Source organism: Calidris pugnax, unplaced genomic scaffold (assembly GCF_001431845.1).
Source record: "Calidris pugnax isolate Ruff unplaced genomic scaffold, ASM143184v1 scaffold272, whole genome shotgun sequence".
Lineage (NCBI taxonomy): Eukaryota > Metazoa > Chordata > Aves > Charadriiformes > Scolopacidae > Calidris > Calidris pugnax.
Genome location: NW_015091016.1, coordinates 308,007 through 332,337, shown reverse-complemented (window position 1 = coordinate 332,337; position 24,331 = coordinate 308,007). Strand labels below are relative to the sequence as shown.

At 49.4% G+C, this 24,331-nt stretch overlaps 1 protein-coding gene across 2 annotated transcripts in view; it reads right to left on the bottom strand.

Annotated features, from left to right (window-relative positions):
* DHX30 (DEAH (Asp-Glu-Ala-His) box helicase 30) overlaps positions 1-24,331 on the bottom strand; it is a 37,638-nt gene that overhangs the window by 4,791 nt on the left and 8,516 nt on the right. Inside the window, exons 1-12 of one of the 2 annotated variants that reach the window (XM_014955770.1) lie at positions 24,011-24,291; positions 16,890-17,020; positions 14,242-14,352; positions 11,856-12,211; positions 10,835-10,961; positions 10,055-10,204; positions 8,466-8,618; positions 6,449-7,270; positions 5,246-5,324; positions 4,378-4,482; positions 2,341-2,516; positions 307-513 (exon numbers count right to left, since the gene is read on the bottom strand). In XM_014955770.1, coding sequence (XP_014811256.1) covers positions 307-513; positions 2,341-2,516; positions 4,378-4,482; positions 5,246-5,324; positions 6,449-7,270; positions 8,466-8,618; positions 10,055-10,204; positions 10,835-10,961; positions 11,856-12,211; positions 14,242-14,352; positions 16,890-17,020; positions 24,011-24,083 — 2,490 coding nt within the window. In that variant the 5' untranslated portion in view covers positions 24,084-24,291. Of the gene's footprint in view, positions 1-306; positions 514-2,340; positions 2,517-4,377; positions 4,483-5,245; positions 5,325-6,448; positions 7,271-8,465; positions 8,619-10,054; positions 10,205-10,834; positions 10,962-11,855; positions 12,212-14,241; positions 14,353-16,889; positions 17,021-24,010; positions 24,292-24,331 lie in introns of those variants that run through there. The other variant, XM_014955771.1, reaches the window with a different exon arrangement.

Sequence of the window (24,331 nt, the reverse complement as noted above, 5' to 3'; positions counted from 1 at the left end):
TGGGAGAGCACTGGGGAACCCCCTGCCCTGCCCCAGGCTGCAACACGGTTCCCTCTTTACCTACAGGGAGATGGGCTCAGCCCTCTCCATTCTTGCAGAGTCTTTTAGACACACTCTGTAACCTAAATAATCTATACATTTCCTGCTCTTCATTTCCCTAGACAGCACTACGTTTAGGAAAGCAAGAACTGAAGTCATTAGCATCTTGGGGTTTTTCCTACTCGTGTTTGTGGGCAAATTGTGTCTCTGGGACTGGCACCAGGCAGGTCATGTCCTGTCGGTCCAGGTGGCTACAGTCCTACTCACCGTTTTCTCCGGCATGTGGATCTTGGCCTGGACCACCAGGTTCTCCAGGGGGGTGCGTAGGATCTCTGGAACCTGGTAAGTTGGCATCTTGTCCAGGCGGCTGCGAGGGAAGAGGTGATAGGCAAACCCCGACTGGCAGCGGCCGGCGCGCCCTCGCCTCTGCACCACGTTTGACTTGGAGACCCACACCGTTTCCAGGCAGGACACCTCGGAGAAGAAGGATTAGACATCACAAATGCTGTCGTGGCTCTCTTTCCTGTTTAATGATACCAAACTGGGAGGGGTGGCTGACACCCCAGAGGGCCGTGCTGCCATCCAGCGAGATCTGGACAGGCTGGAGAACTGGGCAAGGAAGAACCTCATGAGGTTCAACAAGGAAAAGTGCAGGATCCTGCACCTGGGGAAGAAGAATGTCAGGCACCAATACAGGTTAGGCATGGACCTGCTGGAGACAAGCTCTGAAGAAAAGGATCTGGGGGTCCTGGTGGACAACAAAATGCCAATGAGCAAGCAGTGTGCTCTTGTGGCCAAGAGGCCAATGGGATCCTGGGCTGCACAGGAAAGAGTGTGGCCAGCAGGTCAAGGGAGGTCATTCTGCCCCTCTGCTCTGCACTGGGGAGGCCACAACTGGAATACTGTGTCCAGTTCTGGGCTCCCCAGTTCAAGAGGGTCAGGGAACTACTGGAAAGAGTCCAGCGTAGGGCTAAAAAGATGATTCAAGGATTGGAGCATCTCCCTGATGAGGAGAGACTGAGAGAGCTGGGACTCTTTAGTCTGGAGAAGAGAAGGCTGAGGGGAGACCTTATCAATGCTGACAAGGATCTAAAGGGAGGGCTGAGGGAGGAGGGAGCCAGACTCTTTTCAGTGGTTCCCAGTGAGAGGACGAGGGGCAACGGGCACAAGTTGGAACAGAAGAGGTTCCACTCAAATATGAGGAGAAACTTCTTCACGGTGAGGGTGTCAGAGCCCTGGGACAGGCTGCCCAGGGAGGGTGTGGAGTCCCCTTCTTTGGAGATGTTCAAGCCCCGCCTGGATGCTCCTGAGTAACATGCTCTGACGAGCTCTGGGTGGTCCTGCTTTGGCAGGGGAATTGGACTAGATGATCTCTATGGTCCCTTCCAACTCTAAAAATTCAGTGGAATTCAGTGAAAATGCAGCCTTTCATCCGGTCCACAGCCCTCAGACCCATCAACCATCCTGCTAAAGGGCAAAGGAAGCCTCTCCCACTCTCCATCTTGCAACGCCAGCCTCTAGCAGCGTGAGGATCTGAGCTGCTGGGTGATGGATGGGACCCTGATGCCATCTGCTGGGCACCTGCCTTGGCTCCACACCACGGCGCTCACCAGGAGCTCACCAGGCTGCCCTGCAGAGTGTGGGCCCTGCCTCCTCCTTTAACTCAGATGAACTGGGTTAAAACTGGGTTGTTTTTAAACTAGAACTGTGCCATGGTGCGAATCGCGGTGCTGTTCCAGCAGAGGGAGGGAAGGGGCAGCAGCGTGGGGCCAGAATCCCTTTTTTCCAACACTGGCACCTTGGAAAAACATTCCACTTGTCATGTCCTTACAAAAGTGTGTGCACAAGAGCCTTCACAGGACCCAGAACCACCAGAAACATGGCCTGAGAGCAGTGTAAACACTTAGAGCTGACTAACAAGCTAAGGCACGGGGGTGGGATGGCTTCAAACAAGAGCAGTTTGGGATGAAATCACAGAAAAAGGCAGAAAGAAGGGAAAAATCTACACAAGTCAGAGGGTGTGACAGAGAGATGGGAAGGGAGCAGGATCTGCCCTTCAGTTCTTTGAAGACACCAGAGTTTTGCTCATTCAGAAGTTGACGGGGAGCCTGGCAGGGAGCTTGGTCAAGGCAAACACCCTCTGAATGATGAATCAAACACTGTCCCCAAATGGGGACACGGTGCCAATGCCCCAAGGGCCACATGGGAAGCAGCTCTATCATCCAATTAATGGCTACTCTGAAAACATCCATCAGCTCCAGTACGTCCCAAATGCACTGAGAGGTGAGAAAGCATCACTACCTTGGTCTTCAGATCGTAGCGTTCCTCCTTGTGCGTGCCACTGTCCACCACGTGGACAATGTCATTGATGGTGATGGAGGTCTCGGCGATGTTGGTGGCCAGGACGATCTTCCTGACGCCAGGTGGAGGCCTCTGGAAGATGTTTTGCTGGTCCATCATGGGGATGTTTGAGTGCACTAGGAGATAAAAAACCAGTCAGTCCTGCCCTGTTGAGCTGCTTGGTGGCACAAGGCCAAGGTGGGCAGATTCTCAGCCCTCTTGGTACCACCACCTCCCGCTTCCAGAAACAGGGGACAGGGATGGGGACAGTTTCCTGCCGGCCAGACCTCAGGAAGAAGCTTCCCCACTTCATTAGGGAAGACCTTATTTCAGTTGCTTCGACATAAGACTCAACATCAGCAGGAGCCCTGGTCACCTCCGGTCCCAGGGAGGATAATGGCATCACCAGAACATCCCTGGACCCCAGTAAAAGTCCCAGTCCCTCCCACAGTCCAGTTCTGCAGCTCCTCCTTTTTCAAAAGGTCTCTGGAGCAGGAGAATGAGGTATCTTTATTGTCATTTGGTCTCACTTGGTCAAAAATGGTTATCAGCAAGGGCCTGGAACTCTTTTATATCAGGTATTTGCCCTATTACAGATCAGTGATGCGGAGAAATCCCCAGCGGCCGCGCAGAACGGCGGGGGAGCACGAGGACTTGCAGTTTGCACAAAAGAACACCTGCACTTCTTAGCAAATGAGCTGCTCAAAACTGTGCTCCTGGCGGGCCTTATTTGACATTGAATAGGGAAGAGCGTTAAAAAAATACAAATAAAAAAAAAAAACCCAAACAAATCAACGCCAAAAATCTTCCAGCCTTGCAGAGCAATATTGGCTTTTGTTATAAATTTCCCTCCTGGAATAGAGAACTTAAATTCACTAATCAAAGCCGAGCTGCAGAGTATGCCTGCAGCCCACAAAACAGGTCCTGAAGATCTTTAGGCTCAAGATGCAGCCGCAGCTACGTGGAATTTAGCAGCTTCCTCCTCGCCTAATTGTGAATTGCTGGAGGCAAACAGGAAGGCAGCTGCTTTGATCAGGTACAGGTTTGGATGGAGGAGTTCTTTGTGCTTAACATGCACAATTGCACAACAGGTACGTCCATCAGAGCGTATAAACTTGCTCTGTATGGGAGTGTGAGAGCTGAAGGAGCTCATCAACAAGGGCAAGTGCCAGGTCCTGCACTTGGGCCACACCAACCCCCTGCAGCACTACAGGCTGGGGGAAGTGTGGCTGGAGCTGCCTGGAGGAAAGGGACCTGGGGGTTCTCATTGACAAGCGGCTGAATATGAGCCGGCCTGTGCCCAGGGGGGCAAGAAAGCCAATGGCATCCTGGCTTGTATCAAAAATAGTGTGACCAGCAGAAGTAGGGAGGGGATTGTGCCCCTGTGCTCAGCACTGGGGAGGCCACACCTCGAGTGTTGTGTCCAGTTTTGGGCACCTCAATCCAAGAGAGATCTGGAGGTGCTGGAGCGAGTGCAGAGGAGGGCAACGGAGCTGGTGAAGGGCCTGGAAGACAAATCATATGAGGAGCGGCTGAAGGAGCTGGGACTGTTTAGTATGAGGAAGAGGAGGCTGAGGGGAGACCTCATCCCTCTCTACAACTACTTGAAAGGACACTGTAGAGAGGTTGGTGCTGGTCTCTTCTCACAGGGAATTAGTGACAGAACGAGAGGGAATGGCTTCAAGCTCCAACAGGGGAGGGTTAGATTGAACATTAGGAAGGAATTTTTCACCCAAAGAGTGGTCGGGCATTGGAACAGGCTGCCCAGGGAGGGGGGGGAGTCCCCATCCCTGGCTGGGTTTAAGGGCCGTTTAGATGCAGGGCTGAGGGACATGGTGTAGGGGAGGACTTTGTAGAGTAGGGGGGATGGTTGGACTCGATGATCCCAAGGGTCTCTTCCAACCTCAATGATTCTATGATTCATCGAGTCAGTTGGTCCATCCATTCTCCTGAATTCTGGGGGGAAAAAAAAGCAAAGTTCTGGTGTTGCCAGCTCACCTGGTAAGACGAGGTACCGGCTGTTCTGGGATCCCAGCATCTCCAGCAGGCGCTGCTGCACTCCTTTGATCTCCTGCCAGCCAGGGAGGAAGCAGAGGATCCCACCTGGAATAGAGCAAGAGTTAAGAACAAGTGACCTAGAAATCCAAGCATTTTTCCCCCCAGCTGGAGACACAGAAACTGCTTTCTGCTGCACAAAAGGGATTATTTCCCCAAATCCAAAGCAACCTTTAGCCCAAGAAACCCAAAGGAAAGCGGGGCCCTGGGCTGCGGTGCCCCCTGCCAGCTCATCTCCAAGGAAACCTGCGTCACGTTTATTGTGAATAAATGACAGATCCAGCCATCGTGGAAAGTCAGACCCAGGGGAACATTTGTCTAGACTTTGTATCTGCTTTCTGTGAGCTCATTAGGGCAAGGTTTTAAAGCCAGAAAGAAACCAGGTTACCTGAATTTTGAGAGTGAATACATTCTACCAGGCTTTGAAACAAGTCATTTGAGAGTCCTGCCTTCCCCACAAAAACAGCACCTCCCACACAAGGGTATTGAACAGGGATGGGATTCCAATATAGAAAAATATCTTAGTTGTGCAGCAAAAAGCTGGAAATGCTGGGGCACAGACAAGCCTTGCCCTTCAGCTCAGGAGCAGCTGTACCTCAGGACACTGAGAACTCAGATGTTGTCTTAACCAGAGACTTGGAATTAGCTCCTGCCCCACTGCCCGAGACCACTCGGTTCAACAGGAATTCAAGGTGGCCTCCCAGAAGCCAGCTCAGCATCATGTTTTCTCTGCAAAGGGTCTGGGATCTGTGGGGCTCGCTCTTCCACCCCCAAGGAAAAGGAAAGAGCAAGGGGGCAAGGCAGAACCTACCTGGTTCTCCATGGGCATCAATCTGGAGCACGAGGTCGGTGATCAGATCAAGATCAAGGACACATTCATCATCCGATTGCTGGAAAAAACAGGACACAAGCAGATAAATGAGCGGCAATGCAGCAGGCAGCAGAAAGGCACAGAGCCTCCCAGAGCATCTTCTGGAGAGAGCAAAGGCCTGTACTTGGACAGCTTGCCCAGGACCAGGAGCCAGGAACCTCAGGAGCCTGGTTTGGGCTCCACCTGGAACCTGCTCTGGTCACAACCGCTGCCAGCTTCCTCTGCTGTGCAGTGAGAATACACAGTCCCCTTCCCCTTCTCCAGACTGGGAAGCTGAGGTTGTGTACCTCTACTGCACAGCACCTAACGAAGATTAACAACAAATTTTTGAGGGCAAAACCCTGCTGTACACACCTGGGACTTCAAATCCCCCAGGCAGAGAGCAGCAGCTTTTGTATCAGCAATTTGGAACACGCCTCTCAGAGCAGCTTAAAAAGTGCAGGTAAAAATCCCAGCCCCAACAGAAAGATTGCCCTGAAGGCAACAGGACACCCTCAGCTGATGATTCCCAACTGGGAGAAGTGGCTGATAGACCAGATGGCGGCTCAGCCACAGGGAGGAACCTCTCCAGGTCGGAGAAACGGGCTGTCAACTTCTGGTCCAACAGGCTGGACTAGAAAACAGCTACAGGTCCCAGCCAACCCCAAGGATTCTGTGACTCCACGACCAACTGGGGTAAGATTATCCACACAGAATACGTGCCTGGAAGGCATTTTCCAGGGGAACAGTAAAACCAGCTGGAAAAAGCAGCAGTTGGGGAATTCAGTCATGCAGGACGGTGAGCTCTTAGGTAAGAGACTGCTGTGAGCTGTACCCACCGTGGTGCTGGAGCACACACACCTTCCACTCTGCATCTCTGTATACACATACACACAAGTACAAGGAGCTGTTGGCTTACCCAAACACAAACAAACTTCACATTAAAGAGGGACAAAAATAACTTGAGACCCAAATCTGAAGTAATCTTTATCCATAATTTAATCAAAACACTCTGGGATTCTACTAAGCTGACTTTACCTCACAAGGGTTGACGTAGAATTAAAGCTAAACCAACACTGTCCAACCACCACAGGAAAGAGGGGACCAGTCTCAAGCCCAAACTCTCGCCCAGAAACAGCTAAACCACCCCAGGGCACAACCCACCTTGATCTCGTAGTGCCGGTGTCGGTGCCGGCCCAGCTTGGCCAAGATCTCCTCCAGGTAGTATTCCTTCACCGGGTACATGAAACCCGGCACCTTGACCACAGGGCAATCCCCAAAGTAATGTGAGAAACGCTGATTGTCTCCTGTGGCACTCATTAGGACCAGGCGCAGGTCAGGGTTGAGCTTCTGGATGCCCTTCAGCAGGATGAGCAGGAAATCGGTGTTGACGTCTCGCTCGTGGACCTCATCCACCACGACGTGGCTGACCCCCTCCAGGCTGGGGTTGCCCTGCAGCTTGCGCAGGAGGATGCCCACGGTGCAGAAGAGCAGGGCTCCTCCCCTGGCAGGTGGCTTGCTCTCCAGTCGAACCTGGTAGCCCACGTTCTTCCTCATGTTGGGACCCAACTCTTGCGCCACACGTTGGGCCACCGAGATGGCGCTGATCCTCCTCGGCTGGGTGATGACAACGTTGCAGCGGGCGCCACGTCCCTCCAGGATGTAGTGTTCCAGCAGGAGCTGAGGGATCCTCGTGGTTTTTCCACAGCCCGTGTCTCCTGCTATTACCACGACAGGGTTCTGCTCAATGGCTGACAGGATGGTGTCCTTGTGAGGATCCACCGGCAGCGGGTGGCTCTCCTGCCACGAGGATCCTCTCCTTTTCCAGAGGGCCAGGAGATTCTGGCTAAGGCGCACTTCCTCCGCTTCCAACATGGGTATATAAGTCTTCCCCGTGATGGCATCACTTATCGCACCGGATTCCTTGCTCAGGTTCATCATGTCATCAGCGATCCGGGGCCTGGATTCCCTGATGTCCACGGGATACTGGGAGAGATGGAGAAAGTTGGCAAGGACAGAAAAAGGTTAGTACCAGTCCTGAGAAGGAGAGAAAGAAACAAGCTCAAGTTTCTTGAACTCAAGAAACTCAAGTTGCACCAGGGGAGGTTTAGGATGGATATTAGGGAAAATTTTTTACACTGAAAGAGTTGTCAAGCATTAAAACAGGCTGCCCAGGGAAGTGGTAGAGTCCCCATTCCTAGAGGCATTTGAAATATGGTAGATGTAGTGCTTAGTGGTGGGGTTTAGAGATGGTTTTTGTCAGGGTTAGGTTGATAGTTGGACTCAAAGACCTTAAAGGTCCCTTCCAACAGACAATTCTATGATTCTAAGTGCCTGGAACAGACTCAGCCAGATGAAGCTCTGCTGAAGCCTCTTCAGATTTGAGGTAACTCGGCCACTTATACTCCAAATTGAGGTTATTTAAAGTGAGCACTAACTTGGGCAGCTCCCTGTGTTTCCCTTATTTTAGGAGGGGTATTAGAACTGACAGGCACAAACCAGCAACTTAAGCTCTCCAAGTCACTGGCTACATCATGCACAAGTGATGCAATGGTCCCTCAAAGACAACTTTTGGGAACTATCAAGTTACACCACCACCCACCACTCCCTCAGGAAGCCCAGACATGTAACTCACACAAAACATAAGCCTTCAGCTCAGCCAGAAACATTCTATCTTGGCACAAGAAAAAACAGAAGTCCTGCATCCCACAGGAAGAAATAAAAGGAGCAACAAGGGGTGAGGAGTTGTCTAGGACACAAATGAAAGTATCGACCCAGATGTTCACAAGATCGTAAGTTCAGCTACAGATCAGTACTTTTGGATTTGGCCTTATTAAAGAGACAAACCCAAGCTTTCCACACACGGTGTGACAGCTCGTGGTCATGGCATGAGAAACTGGATGTGAGAACTGAAGCTCCTTAAAGATGCTGCTATTTTTCTGACTCTTCCAGCCCTTAGTTCAACCACTTAGAGTAGGGCATTCAGAAACGGTCTTTGGCACAGTCTTGGCTTCTTAGGACATTCCCTACTGCTTCATTTACTTTACATTTACTTTTTTGGTGAACTATCAAGTTATGAATTCCCTTAACATTTTGCCATGAAGCTCTCTGCCCACACACAGCTCCTGGAGCTCAATGAGATCAGCCCAAGGTGCCTCTCAGGGAGCTGAGCAAACCTTACATGGTTCAGATAGTTCTCGATCTTGCGCAGGGTGGCTTCGGGGACCTTGATGTGGCAGGGCTTCCTCTGGTTCTCCCCGAGCTCCCGCAGAGAAGTCATGTTGTACATCGCATGGCTGAGGGGGTTGTTGTTCTTGTCCACCAAGCCAAGGCTCTGCAAAGGAAGAGGAAAACCCCACCATCAGGCACAGGAATGCTGCATATGAAGCAATGGTGTAGAGAGCACGGGGGTCCCACATCTTTGGGTAGGCTGACTCCTTTCCCTGTATCCCAAATCCATCACTTCCCGACTTTGCCACAACAAGAAACAAGACACGATCCCACCTCAACCCCAGTGAAACGGACACTCTGGAGTCAGCTGCCACCTGTCCCTGACACAACGCTCACAAGAAGGTCTTAAATGGACCCATCAGAGAAACAGCAGCCACAATTCATAGAATCACAGAATGGTTTGGGGACGAGAAGGGACCTTAAAGGCCACCCAGAGTCACCCCCTGCCCTGGGCAGGGACACCTCCCACCACACCACGTTGCTCCAAGCCCCCTCCAACCTGCCCTTGAACCCCTCCAGGGATGGGGCAGCCACAGCTTCTCTGGCCAACCTGGGCCAGATTTTGCAGCTGACAAAATCCCCTGGCAAGTGCCGTTCAGTCTCTCGCTATAATTCTGGTATTTTGTGCCAATTCAGTAAGTCCTGCACTATTTTCTTGGACTTCCCCTCTAGAGTCTGCAGGAAACTATTGCAGCAACACGTCTGATTAGTCCATCTGTAAAAATGAAAGAATGGGAAGGTAAGTCTGTCTCAGCAGAGAGTGGCAAAGTGGGCAAGAGACCAGGGAAATGCTTCCAGGGTGGTCCTTAAACATTGTTTTGTCAAGGGCTCAGAACAAGCACAACAGCCAGCCTTAAAGGACATGGACCTGTTGGAACGAGTCCAGAGAAGGGCCACAAAGATGAACAGTGAGCTGGAGCCCCTCTGCTGGGAGGGGGGCTGAGAGAGTTGGGGGGGTTCAGCCTGGAGAAGAGAAGGCTCTGGGGAGACCTTGGAGTCCCTTCCAGTCCCTCAAGGGGCTCCAGGAGAGATGGGGAGGGACTCTGGATGAGGGAGGGGAGCCAGAGGAGGAGGGGGAAGGGTTTGACCCTGGAAGAGGGGAGATGGAGCTGAGCTGTGGGGAAGAACTTGTTTGGTGGGAGGGTGGGGAGAGCCTGGCCCAGGTTGGCCAGAGAAGCTGTGGCTGCCCCATCCCTGGAGGGGTTCAAGGGCAGGTTGGAGGGGGCTTGGAGCAACGTGGTGTGGTGGGAGGTGTCCCTGCCCAGGGCAGGGGGGGTGGCACTGGGGGCGCTTTAAGGTTCCTTCCAATCTGAACGATTTTATGACTCTCTGATAAAGGGGTGAGAACAGATTAGACACTGGAGGGGCACGACAGCGCCTTGGCCTGAACCTTACGGTTCAGAAACACATGTTTATTAAGCACAAAGATCAGGAATTTTCAGGTGTCACCCCATTAGGCTCAGATACAGTGAGTCAGGTGCAAGGAGCCACTATTCACAGACACATCAGACACAGGATGTAGGAGCAACACACACTTACCTTGAGCTTCTGGCAGGCCAGGGCTGCTGCTTTGTTTTCTGCCTCCACTTTGCGCCGGCCCTTGGCAGCGAATGTCATGGGGCAGGGCCAGCGCAGCGTGAGCTTGCAGATCTTGGTCTTGGTGCCCACTGTTCTGAACTGCATGTATTCCTAAAAAAACACATAAACACCATCAGATCTGGGGAGGGTTTAATAGCCTACATAACTAGGCAGGCACAAATACACCTCAGTATTTCTAAGAGAGCTTAAATTTGGGGGTTTTTGCGTCACAAGGTACTGGTTAAGCAGACGTGAGAGCAGACATCTGCGTGGAGAACATCACTGAGAGCCCAGAGGGTGGAGAACAGCTACTGTTTGCTAAGCACAGGAGGACTGGAAAGGAGGTGGGTGACACATCCCAAGGAGGAGGATCATCGGATACTGGCAAGAATTGAGTTGTGGAAAGATTCCGTCAGTGCAGAAATTACACATTGCTCTGAGTAACACCAACTTGTGTTTGTTGCAGACACACAGGGAACCACAAACCTATCACCTCAGAGAATACTCTCCTTCATCCTGACAGCAGCTCCTCTATTGCCCTGGCCTCAAGTAACATTGTTCACGATACTTCCTCAATTCTCACCACAAAGGCTTTTCCCTGCTCTTCAGGCTGATTTTTCTAGGCCTAGTTTTAACTTCCCTTCTCTCCCCGGTTCTCAGCTGCGCCAAAAAAACCATCCAAAGTGATGCCAGTGGGAGTCTTTGAGCTCCATCCCTGGCAGGGCTGAACCAGCTCCTTACCTTGACCGTGGAGGAGGAGGTTGCGATCTGAATCACTTGGGCCAGAAGGTTTTTGGGAAGTGGGAACTGGGTCAGGGCACGGATGGCAGTGTTGTCATCTGTCATCTCGATGGAACTCCCTCCTCGGCTACATGGAAGATAAGAACAGTTTAACATGCAAATATCCACTCTGTGCTCACACCCATCTCCTTCAGCTCCGTTACTGAGGTCTGGAACCGGGTAGTTAAAGGCTCAGAAAATTTTCATCATCTGAAAAGTCAAGTTGTACCTTGATACTGAAATCTGTCAGTCTCAGAACAATCACTCAGCCCAGTAAAGCCACCTACTAAAAAGCATCCAAGCCTTTACACTAGCACTACAAACCAGCTATTCAGAATTATTTATTAGATCTGTTAATCCAAAGAACATCCCTAAAAACAACCACCACCACGTCCCTACTAATCTTACTCCTGTTGACTATCAAAAAAAAATCAAAGATTTGTGCTCATACAATATAAAGTCAAACAAGCAACTACAGTGATGAAGAGCAGCAGATTTAGCATTGCCCTCAAAACCAGGGAGTGAAAGCCTCTTAGATGTGGTACTGAGGGATATGGTGGGGAGGACTACGTAGAGTAGGGTAGATGGTTGGACTCGATGATCCCAAGGGTCTCTTCCAACCTGAATGATTCTATGATTCTTTAGGCACAGAAGAATAAGAAAAGCAGGTAACAAGCAGGCAGAGTCCTCCCCAAAGGGCAAGGCTCCAGAGAAGATGCCTGTGTGTTCCCCTGTGATGACAGCCAGGTACAAAGCCAGGCTGCCCCAGAGAGAACGGTGCCGTAACCAGGGTTTGGCCCATCTACAGGCCACACCAGCACCGTGTGAAGCTGGAGCTCAACTGTGAGAACAAAGAAAAGTCTTTCTTCTCTATTGCCCTGGATTAACAGCCCTCAGGGGAGACGTACCTCGCATCCCTGCCCGGAGTCAAAAGTCTTTCTTCTCTATTGCCCTGGATTAGCAGCCCTCAGGGCAGACATACCTCGCATCCCTGCCTGGAGTTCGAGCATCCTGATGTGCCATAGGTAGGTAATCGGAAACATCGATGGCTTCTTCTTCCAGCTCTCCTTCCTCCAGTTCCCCTTCCTCTAACTCCCCTTCCTCAAGCTCTTCTCTCCTCATGGCTTTAGGCATCCTGCCCTGTTCCATGGGCTGGATGGACTCGTCGGGCTCCATCCGTCTCCAGCAGGTGGACAAGTCGGCGAGGGAAGGTCCGGACTTGGAGCGCCACTTGCCCTCGGAGCACCACCGCTCGTCGGGGCAGCCGAGCTGCTCGGCCAGCAGCCGGTACTTGGCAGCATCAAAAAGCTCATTTCTGGGCCCCAGCAAACCCCAGCCCTGCAAGAGAAAAAACCACATTGTCAGCTGCAGGAGACACACAGAAACGCGTAACTCTGCAGGAAACCAAACCACATCTGGCCAAGGAGAGAAACGCAGGAGGAATTTCCTCATATCCCACGGAAAAAGTGACTTTCAGAAACTGAAAGCTTTCCTCCTGCCGGTATTTTCTTAAGAAAGGGAATCTGTTCACCAACCTCACTTCCCAGAGCACAATTGCTTGGCATCATGCGGCTTGTTGGAAAGGCTGGGCCAAGATTTAGTGATGTTTTACAAACTATTAACTATATTTAGCATTCTGAAGTTTTGAAACCTACCTCAGAGCCCGAAATGCATCTTTTTGGGAAGGCTAGTCTAAACAAGTAGAATCTGGGATAACACAAGATGAGAATTCAGGGAATGGTTCATCTCCTTCCTTTTCACAGAAGTTATTTGTACGAGCAGCAGTAAGATCTCCCCAACCCAGAATGAGAAGAATTCCTAATTACTGCTGCGCTACCACCTGCATTTAGGACTGGACCTTACATGTGCTCTAAATATGGCTGGAGCTTCAACACACCCCATGTCTTACCAGATCGCCACAATAAATTAAAATTTACATCTTTAGGCCTCCCAATATTAGACAAATCTGTATTATTTTATGCTGTGGGAGTAGCTAAGACAGTGAGAATTCCCTTTTCCAGCTGCTGTACTCAAAGTCACTACATTCAGACAGTCTCTGCACCAATTAGGCACTATTATTTTCTTGATTTGATGACTATTTATTTAAATCAGCATCCGTAGCTGTTTCTGTGGCTCTGATTACACAAGGCCTCCCATCACAAGGGTCTTCTGTCGGGTTACGGGTTTATCTGGCACAGCATCACAGTTCTAAACTCTGAACCTATGGCTTCAGGGGTTTGTTTGTTTGGGTTTTTTTTTAGTTCTGTATTAAAAATGCAATTTAGTCATTTCCCAAAATTTGGAGAAAAATATAAATGTAGATAAGATTTTTTTTCCCTTTGAAAACTTCCAGGCTCTCAAAGAAAGCAGGAAACAATCCTTTTGTTGCATATTGACCAGTGAGAATAACAGAGGAATATATTCCCAGTGAATGTTAACTGAGCGAGCACCAACCACGCTTCGGGTGAAACAAAGTCAGCAGTGAAACAGGTTTTGCTCATCAGAGGATTAAAGAACCCAGCCTGAGCACAGAGACCAGCTGAACAAACTGCTACTTCTAATGCTGCAATTCTTAACTTCTCACGGCTTAATGTAAAAATTAAATAGTTATTTCTTAATGTAGGTTTCTTGATCTCCAAGCAAATCAAAAAGCTCTCTCTTAGGGCACTGCATTGTCTTTTCTAGGCTCTGCAGTAGGAAGGTATCATTGTTCCTCCTCCACAGGGGAAAGGGAAACTCCAAAAGCAAACTCACTTGCTCAGTCAGTGGCAGAACTGAGGACAAAACCACATCTTATTGTCAGGTACCTGCTACGTACCACCATTTATTGCACCTTTAGAACTTCACTCTACCTGTTTGACGCTGGCTGGGCACGGATATCAGCCATTTCCAGCCATAAATAAGTGGCAGACTGGAGTAACTTAAAAGAGTCATCATGAAACAGAACACAATCGACACACACTATGACTTACGTGAAGAGGAAACAAGTGCCTCTGAAGGTACTACAGGCAGGGTGACAGAAGTGGGAGTTAGTGAAGAAAAGCAGCAAATACACTGGAGGGAAGGATCTACTTCTCACCATAGATGCTGGGACTAAGGTAGAAGCTGATTAAGGTGTAAGATGTAAAGAACAAGGACCAAAACTCAAAGAATTTACTGAGTTCATGCCTGGCTGGAGTAAGAGGGTTTTAAGCTCACATGGATTCAGGCAGCTCAAGGTTTCACCATCTACCCTTGATTAACAGATAGGCCAACTAAGAAAGTGAACAGGCAAAGAGAGGGGGAACAGTCAGAAACCACATCACAGAAACAGACACATCTGCACACTCAAAGGCTTTTCTTCAAGCTCTGGAGGAGCATGAGCTCACCTTGAAGAGCTGACAGGCTGCGGCTGCCGCCTGCCTCTCGGCATCAATCTTCTTGGTCCCATAGCCTTCCACCTCCACGTTCTTAGGCCACTTTATATGCAGGGTGACTTTCTGAAAAGCAAAGACAACCAGTAAAGTGAGACAGTACAGAACAATTTCTCTTCTCCCCCAGGAGCGCAGCTACTTCAAACCCCTCCAAACTCCAGGCAGAGAGAGAGCTACAAATGAAAATCCCAAACAAACTGCTTGTTCGGTGCCTTTATGGGAAGGTTCATTCCAGTAATTTAGAAAGAAAAGCCTGAAGAAGGGATGGGAGGTGCCTGGAGTGACACAGAAGCTGCAGGGCTGAGCCAGGCTGACTTCCAGCACAGTGCCACGTCCTCTGGGCCAGAGCTCCACCGGCTGCAGCGTGTCAGTTTGGAGGAACCAAATGCCAAGAGCTCGTTACCAGAACAATTCTGTTTGAGAGTAACCCCTGCTACATACACTGCAGCACACCAGACCATGCCTGAGAAGCCACATGCACTGACACATTTCACAGAATCACAGAATCTTCTAGGTTGGAAGGGACCTTAAAGATCATCTTGTCCAACCGTCAACCTCACTGACAAAAATAGACACCCACACAACAAACAAGGAGCATCATCACTAAACCAGACCTCCCAGCACTGCATCAACCCGGCTTTTGAACACCTCCAGGGATGGGGCCTCAACCACCTCCCTGGGCAGCCCATTCCAATGCCTGAGAACCCTTTCAGTGAAAAAATTTTTCCTAATATCCAGCCTAATTTCCAGTCGCAACAGCAAACAAATCTTCCCAACTGCCTCCTTGCTGTAACTGTAATTAGCAGCACGTTTCATCACGGTTCCCCAGGAGGTACCAAACTCACCGGGCACATCAGAACCCAGCCCTGGGTCTGCACTGCCCAACACGAGCTGTTAAGAGAACTAACAGTCCCACCAGAGCTCCTCTGATCCCGGCAGAGCTGGATGAGAGCAGCTGAAAAACCTGCAGAGGCAGAGAATGCTGAGAGCTGAACCCTGCCCTTTTTTAAAAAAAACTCCTCCAAATCAAGAACTCGTTCTACTCCCGGCCCTGCAGATGCTGCAGCCGAGTTCCTGCAAGGCTCAAAGGAGGGAAATGCCTAAGGAATTCTCTCCAGTTTCTGCAGCAGAGATGAAAGGTGGCATATGGGTCCGCTGGGAAAACCCCACCTAGAAGGGGTAGAGAAAAGGCTCCTGAGTTTTCAGCAGCCCGATCTGGCTGCCTGCCTGCCAGCTGAATCTCATCTTACTGGAGGAAATTGCTTGCCTCTTTTGCCCAGGGGCTCTGCATGAAAAGGCACAAACCTGCTGAGGAAAAAAAAAAGTTGTCTCATGAAGGCCAAGTTACTCTGTGCTCACAAAAAAAAACCTTGCTCACTTCCAACCGAGGCATCTCCGGGTCGTCTCACCCGCCCTTCTGTCCCCAAACACTTCTTCTGGGTTGTTGGTGTTTGGTGGGGTTTTTTTGCCATTCAACCCTGATTTCCTCCTTTATTAGTTTAGGTTTTTTTGTTTCATTTTTAATCTGAAGTTATCTTCAACATTCATCTATTTAAGCCCTAGCAAGAACGTGAACTGATTACGAAACTCAAATGATGAGGCACTGGTAATGGTATTCCAAAATTTCAGTTAGGAAACTGCACCACTGCTCGAGAGAAAGAAAAACAAACACAGAAATAATAAAAGAACTCTGTAGTAACCATTACTAAGGTATTGCCTAAAACACAGGGATGCTTAAAGAGGATGTGGTAATAAAAACTGTCTGGGAAATTTTAGACAGAACGTTATTGGAAAATGTTAATCCATCAGAACTGAATCTTTTCCTGGAATGGACGTTACGGTTGAAATTCAGCTGGAAAAGGGCTTTTTGCTCAAGAGTGAGAGCGGGATGATAAAAGGAGGCAAAGCCTTGAACACAGAGCACCCATCAGCTACGAGCTTCTGCGGGGTTTATAGCAAGGATTTGGATGGAAGCTTCCCACATCCCAAGGAAGAGCTCAGAGCACTTGGCAAAACGTTTGCTTGGAATTCCTCTGCTTCATTTAACAAAAAAAAGAGCCTGTATTTCATTTTGCCCTTAAGTAGCACTAGAAGCCTCACTCCACAGCAAACAAATTATTCTTTTCTGGTTGCAACTGAACATTTTCTGTTGATCCATTTCTTCTATTACTACCTACAATAAAGTTTAGCCCTAATAAGGTCTAAAATATAGCATTTAAATTTTAATTTTCTAATGTAGTGGGGTACATAGCCCAACATTTGAGCACAGACTACATGTCTTTCTGCTGAGAAAAGCCAGTTGCAGCAAGCTATTTAAAATAAAAAAATAAATCCATCCTTCCCCACACAAAAGGAGAGGGACGGGATCTACATCTAAATACACCTATTGAAGTACATGAAAATAAAGAGAGACAGGAAGAAGTGAGAATATTTCTTGTTTGAAGGATTACCAGGCAGCTTTTGCGTGGAATTAAAATGCTCCTCTATTTTTCTCTACGATAGAGTTACTTCCAGGATTAGCAGTATTCTTGGCTCCCTTCCCACTCTGTGTGCAACTTCCCTCCTCTTGCCCCTCTCCAGCCCCATCCCACCAGGATTCTCACCTTTTTCCTGGGCCCATTGGTGTGGATGTACACCAGCTTGTCCCTCGCATGAGAAATGCCCAGGGCTCGTCCAATCACGCTGTTGAGCAAGTTTTTAGGCTGTGGAAATTCCTTTAATAAGTCTCTGGAATCTGAAAAAAAAAAATAAAAAATAAAAAAAAAATTCAACAGAGGAACTAAATGTCTTACAATTCTTGTGCAGTCCTGTTCAAAGACAAGTTCTAACACCTGCCTCGCTGCAGTTCCGTGAGCATTCATGTCTCTAAGGTTACAGATAAAAAAGCAAGCAGAGGTTTTAAGTGGTTCACTACAACGTCTGCGGGCATCAGCAAAGTCTCCCGAGCTCCAAATTCAAGATGACACTGCAATTCCCAAACAGCCAACACTACTGTACATCCCATACTTCTAAAATGCACAGATTATTCAATTTTCTCCCCTCTTTAAAGTACAAATATCCTGTAGTTAAAGCTGCAGCACCGACACTTTAACTCCATGATTCAGTGACACTACCAATCGCCTAACAGTTTGGAAAGACTTTTTTTCCCCCCAAAGAATATAGCATCAACAGAAAAAAAATCAACTAACTACATACACCCTATGAACGTGAATACAAATATCCCAGCAGAGAATCCAAAACCCGGATTAACACATGGAGCTGCCGCTGTTTCCTCACTATGGAGGCAAAAGCGTCTTTGTACGTTATTCTTTGACATCAAAAACAAACTGAGTAATAACTATTTTGAATAGACTTTGGTATTTTCACAAAAACACACACTTTGGTATTTTCATCCCATCATTGTGGGTCTCAACAACACAGGAGTTGCACATTAGATCCAGCCACCAGTAGCAGCATGAAATAACACCTGGGGACCTTGTACTTCATCTCTAGTCCCTTCTCCTTGAATTTATCCCCACGGCTTGGTTAGAGGTTGGGAATACGGTTTGGTACTAAATTGCTCTGAGAACCCTCTGGGAAGAAGTTTGCCAACAGAGTCTTTGGAGATAAAGCAGGAGATAAACCTTCCAAGCAGGAAGTGGTGCCTGAGGCAGCAGGTAGGAGCAGGACTGGCTTCGCTGAGCTCAGCTCCCCTGCCCCAGCGGGTGAGAGACACCGCTCGGGCCACGGCACAGGAAGGGAGTATTTGGGATGAGTTCAAATCACTCATTTGAAAAGAAATGACAATACTAAAAATCCCACTGCCCCAGACAGAACAATGTCACGCCCACCTCCTGTTCCAGCCTCCTCTTTGATGCCAACGGCAGCGGTTCCAGCGAGGGAGCTGCTCAAACTCACCTCTGACAGGCATCACCGCTGTCTCCCTGCAGGGACAGCCCCCATTTCCAGCAGCCCAAGGAAGATCAGATGAAGTTTAATGTGATAACGGTTCCCCCAAATGGGCAGATCTAACAGGTCGCTGTTGGGGCCAGGGGTAGGTGCCACTTCTCCCAGGCTCTACCACCATCGCTGCTCCAGCTCTGGTACAAACCCAAACGCACAGAGATGACCTGTAGCCTAATCCGACAGGAAACTAAGCCAGAAAAAGGGAATTCATTTGGTTTTGCTTGTTTCAGAAGAAAATCGGCCATCTCCATGGTCCTGCAGGCACCCAAAACCAGCAGAAGGGAAGAGAAATGGACCTCCCATTCTGACCATCCTGATCCTGTGTTCACTCAACATCACAAACACACACTCCCCAGGTGGCCAGAACTTCATTCTTCTTCTTGTAGACCATCAACAGGTTTGAGGACCATTTTTTGGGAGGCTTCTGATTCCGGGGAAGTTTCAGCAAGGAGCAAGAAGTCAGCAACACACAATCATGGGTACTGCCAGCATCTGGAATTTCAGATTGATCGACCAAACCCAAGGAGAAATGACCCAACGGTCACACCCATGAGAGCATCACCAAGATCTGATGAGTTTTGAAAGGTAGAAGAACCAGCTGAAACTCAGAGAAACCTCCTTCAGAAGCCGAACAGACCTTCTACAGTAGGAATCTGGGTTCCTTAACATATACAGGGAGACACTGAAATAGAACCTCCATGGCCCATGATAAGTATGTCAAGAGCGGGGTATCATTTGAAGACCAGTCGCATTGTAATTTGACAGTTGTCTAATTCTGACTGGCAGCTGGAACGGGCTCAGGTTGGTGTTACTTTTCAACCTGGTACAGAGGCTGGTATTTGGAGAGCAGTGTCAAAACGAGCAGACCAGAACCAAGAAGGCCTCCCTGGGGGCATCAGGAAGAGTGTGACCAGCAGGTGGAGGGAGGTCATCCTGCCCCTCTGCTCTGCCCTGGGGAGGCCCCAGCAGGAGCACTGGGACCAGTTCTGGGCTCCCCAGTTCCAGAAGGACAGGGAACTGCTGGAGAGGGTCCAGCAAAGGGCTACAAAGACGATGAGGGGCCTGGGGGATCTCTCCCATGAGGAAAGGGCGAGGGACTTGGGTCTTTTTAGTCTGGAGAAGAGCAGACTGAGGGGGGATCTGATCAAAGTCTCTAAATCCTTCAAAGGTGGGTGTCAGGAGGATGGGGCCAGGCTTTTTCCAGTGGTGCCCAGGGACAGGACAAGAGGGAACGGGCACAAACTGGAACAGGGGAAGTTCCACCAAAAGATGAGGAGGAACTTGTTTGGTGTGAGGGTGGCAGAGCCCTGGCAGAGGCTGCCCAGGGAGGTGGTGGAGTCTCCTTCTCTGGAGACATTCAAACCCCATCTGGAGACGTTCCTGTGGGACCTGCTCTGGGTGGGGGTTGGAGGAGATGATCTCCAGAGGTCCCTTCCAACCCCGTATCATTCTGAGAACGACCACCTGCTCAATTTCCTTCGACTATTCCGATGCATAAAAGATCACACAACACCCGACGGGCTTTCTGCCCCTCTCCTGCACCTGCTGCTCAGCCACAGGATCTTCCACCATAAAGAAGAATTCAAAAAGTTGCTGTTTCTCATGCTTTTTGGGCAAAACTCTTTGAGAACAACAGAGGAATATTAGAGAAGCACTCTGACTTACGAACACTGATTGTCCATGAATTACCTTCTATGTGTTGGCCAAGGAGTACGAAAACGGTCTCAGCCTAACAAAGAACTACAAGCCAATTTTCTGTAATTACACAGCAAATGTGACGTTTCTACACACTCACAGAGCAAGAACCACAACATTCAGACTTTGACCTGTTCAAGAAAACTGGAAAAGTGACTAAGACTTTGGCACTCTGCAGTCTGTTCCATTCCATGCCGCCGGGACGCATGGAGGGAGGAGCATTAACACAATTCCCAACTGCACTATTCAATTCACTTCATAAATGAGAAATTAAAAAAAATAATAAATCCAACAAAAAACAACCAAAAGCCCCAACAAAACCCTCTAGCACCAGTCTGTGTTATTTGGCCTCTGGTTGCTTCCCCTTTCAAAAACAATACCCTGAGAAATTTTGTGATAAGTAACAGACGGAGGTAACAAGTTCACCCTTTTTAAAGGTCCACCCCAAAAACGCCATTACCTAATGACAGAGCCAATTTCTTACGTCCCGAGGTGACTCCTCAGTCAGGACTAAATATTGAATCCATTCTAGAGCGAAGAAGAATAAGATCTCTAAATAACAAAGCCCAGTTCTGGCTGGGAGATCAGCCCCTGAATTCCCAACCCAGACACAATGTATTCTTCACAGCTGACAATGCCATATTCAGCAGCACCATCTGACGTATCAGCAGCGACTCTAAGGCTTGATGGATCACCCTCAGCCCATTCTTATCCCAAATTCAAGAGCTGAAAGGATCTTATCTTCCACTCATAGTTTGGTTTTTGGTCGTTTTTTTTTTTTTTTTAAGGGAACAATCCGAAATTGCAGAACTGGATTTGCAGAATGCTTCCTTCCCTGCCAGATTGGATTTCTTGGCATCTTCCTCCAAAGAGCATCTTCCTTCTCTCACTGCTGAGGAGGGGTGTTTGGGGAGGAATCCTACTAGCAGTAGTCAGGGGGTATAACCCAATGCTCCCAAAACAAAAGAAAGTTGATTTTTGACCTCAATTCCTATCAAGTCAGAGACAAATACGATGTCCATCCCGCAGCTCCGAAATCCTGAAGGAATATCAGAAGCCTGTCTTGGACAGCAGACAATTCAGGGTGGGGTTATCAAAGCAGCCAATTAACTAATTTAAGTTCCTCAATGCCAGTGAGTGCTTTGGATTAACTTGATTGTGAAAGTCAATGACAATTCCAAGCAACACTGAAAGAAAAAGGAGAGGGGGGGAAAAAAAAAAGCAGCTCCAGCTGTAGTGGCTAAACCTTCCATTAACCCCAACAAACGTGACAAGCAGAGACAGCATCAGGTACAACGAGAGCACAACGAACATGGCCCAGAGCCTCGTTCAAGGAAGACAGAGGGGCACGAGATCCATTTCAACAGTTTCCCTCTTCCCTCAAAGTCTCTTCCCCGGCGAAGCATCAAACGAGCATCCCTGGAGGAGCAACAAACGAGCAGCAAGGACAAAGTATTAAAACACAACACCCGTCAGGACAGAAGCCCCCGCAGTAATAAATTCAAGTCAGTGAAGAATGATCCGAACGCATCAAAAATTCACAGGGAAGAAGAAAGCCCCGTGGCTCCGTAACATCCATTTCACAAGGAATCAGCCTGGAGTTGTTTCACTGGGGAGAGATGGAGGGAGACAGAGAAGGTTCCACCTGGCAGCTTGGGTTGGAGTGCACCAAAACACTATTACTTTTTTTGGGTTGCTTTTTTTTTTAAACCACTATCTAGCAACCCTGACCAAGGCTCCTTTCAAGCACACACAGTAATAAAACCCACATGCAGTTCTTGCCTAAAAATTCAACAATTAGTAAAACTGGAAAGGGTTCTTCAAAAGCAAGTGAGATCATCAGAGAATGAGTGACCAAAGGCCAACCTCCATCCTCAGGGAGGTTCAGAACTTGGCTGGAGACAGCCCTGATCAACTCGCCCCGAGAAGGGGAGGAGGCCACACGACATCCAGAGCTTCAGCCCAACCTCAATTCTTCCGGGATACTACGAGACGACAAATTTAATTAGTCTCGGAAAAAAGATTCTTTCTCCAAGTAAAAGAGAGGTCAAGATCACGCAAGTCTCAGTAAGGAGTGAGAAGCCCCACAGACCTGAGTGAGCAGGTAGAGGAGCTCTCTTCATCACGTTCTGCTCCAAAATCCCACCATCCAGGCCAACGAAGCAAAGCCTTAGACATTAGTATCAATATAACGCTGCCGTTTTAGAAGCTGGCCTCAAATCAGAGTTGATTTTGCCATATTTGTATCCAAGGCTAATAACAAAAGCAGCCAAATGAAGAGAGCTAACAAGACATCTGTTTATAAATTGAAGGTTTAGAACTTGCCCTTATAAATAGAATTTTAGAATAACTTTTACGATCTTGAGGAGTTCAAGGAGCAGCTGGACAGGTAGGTGTACGACGAGACATCGAGGACTCGTTATTTCCTCATCTGAAATGAATCTTCCAATATCACCCAACTCTCGCCAGAAGAGCCATCCATGGTCACACCAAACGGAAGGACGAGGCCAATCCCAGCAGGTCTCCCCCCCGTGGCTGCTGGGGACCCCCACTGACACCCCTGAGCTCCGGGGGACCTCCCAGGGACAGCCACCACGTGGAACCAAGCCAACGATGGCAACGGGCGCTCCAGGAAAGGGAACCGGAGCCCAAAGATAAAATACTCCAGCACCCTCTGAAAATGCACGTTAAAAAAAAAAAAACGCTGAAGAATGAAGTACAAAAGAAGGAGGGGGGGGGGGAAAATTTACTACTTTTCTCAGGCAACACCTGAACCAGCTCATTAAACAATAATTTGGGGTGGTTTAGCATTTACTTCAGAAGTAAGTTTAATTTGCTCTGTTGAACAGCTTGAATGCAACAATTAAAGACTCGGAGCTTCAAGATAAAGCTCAGCAAGGCTTCTGGAAGGAGAATGGAACCAAGACCCAAAGAATTCAGAAACTACAGAAAAAAAAAATAATGTTTAAAAAAAAGGTGCTGGAGGGTGGGAAAGAAGCACAGAAGGAAGCAAGGGGGGAGGGGAGGAAGAAGTTTTTATGTAATAAAACCCCAAATTTCCAAAGTGGAAGATTACAGCCTAAGAAACGAAACTCAAACCAAACCAGTGATTTTGAAAAGGGAAAACATAGTAGTTCAAGTCACAGCCTGGAAAGAGTAAACTCCAGCACAAAACTACTCACATCTTTCACACTTCATCATCTAAAGAAAAGCAATTGTCAAAACACAACATCAAAACACCCTTTCGAATATTTTTTTTTAAAAAAGGTGATGATTCCTTCTGCACAGCAGGAAAGCATTTACCCTTCAAGCACCTGAAGCCCGTGCCCTCTCACGCACAACTCTGCCGTGGGCTGAAAGACTGACGTCCAAAAGAGAAATCTCCCAAGCTTTAGCCAGAGACATCACCCCGGCCGGATTTATGGACAGCGCAAAAAGCAGGATTTCTGTTAAGAGGAGCCCTGGGTATCTCAATGAGCGTTTCACTCGGCTCAGGCAGGCAGACTACCTGGTGAAGGCCAGAGTGAAGCCCTTTGTACCCGAGAGGCAGCCGAAGGCGATGCTCCGCACCGCGCCGCCCGCTCCCGCAGCGTGCTCCGGCCCTGACCTAACGGAACTCGCTGCACGGCGACGGCACAGCAGCTTTCCTGGCGGATGCTCGATGGGCGTGCTCAACCCATCAGGATTTCTAGCAAGAGATCCATTTGTGATATATTTATTTAATTTTTTTTTCTCCTCTCTCTCACACATCAGGCCACGACGGGTGATGAGAAGCGGCGAGGACTTTTGGCCGGGGCCGGCTCGGCTTCAAACCTGCGACCTTGAGCCGAAGGGCTCCGCACCCCCCTTTATTTTTTATTTTTTTATTTTTTTTTTCCCCCTGTTTTCTGGCGAAACCCAACTCTCCCCGCCAACAAAGAGAAGAGCGCCGCACACCCGCCCAGCGCGGCGGGGGCTGCCACAAAGGCCTCGGCCCTCGCTGCCCGCCGGACCCCCCCTCCCCGCTGCCCGCACCGGGCACACACACACACACACAGCCCGCGGGTCACACCGGTCCGTCCCCCCCCATCCCCCGGCCCGTTACCTGCGGCGGCGGCGGCGCAGCCGTGCGCGCAGACCCCGCCGCAACCGGCCGGCTCCTCTCCCTTGCCGCGCATCCCGCCGAGGAGCCCCCTTTTTCTTTTTTCCCGGGGTAGGGTGGCTCAAAGGCCGCGCCGCGGTGCCGCGATACCGGTGGAGGAGGCGGGGGGTGGCCCGATGCGGCCTAGCCCGGGCCGCCCGGAGCGAGAGGCGAGCGGCGGGCGGCGCGGCCCGGCTGCAGGGGGAGGGACCGCGCTCACGCTCCCTCCTCCCAGCACCGGGCAACGGGGCTCGCTCCTCCCTTCCGCTGCGTGCGGGGACGGCA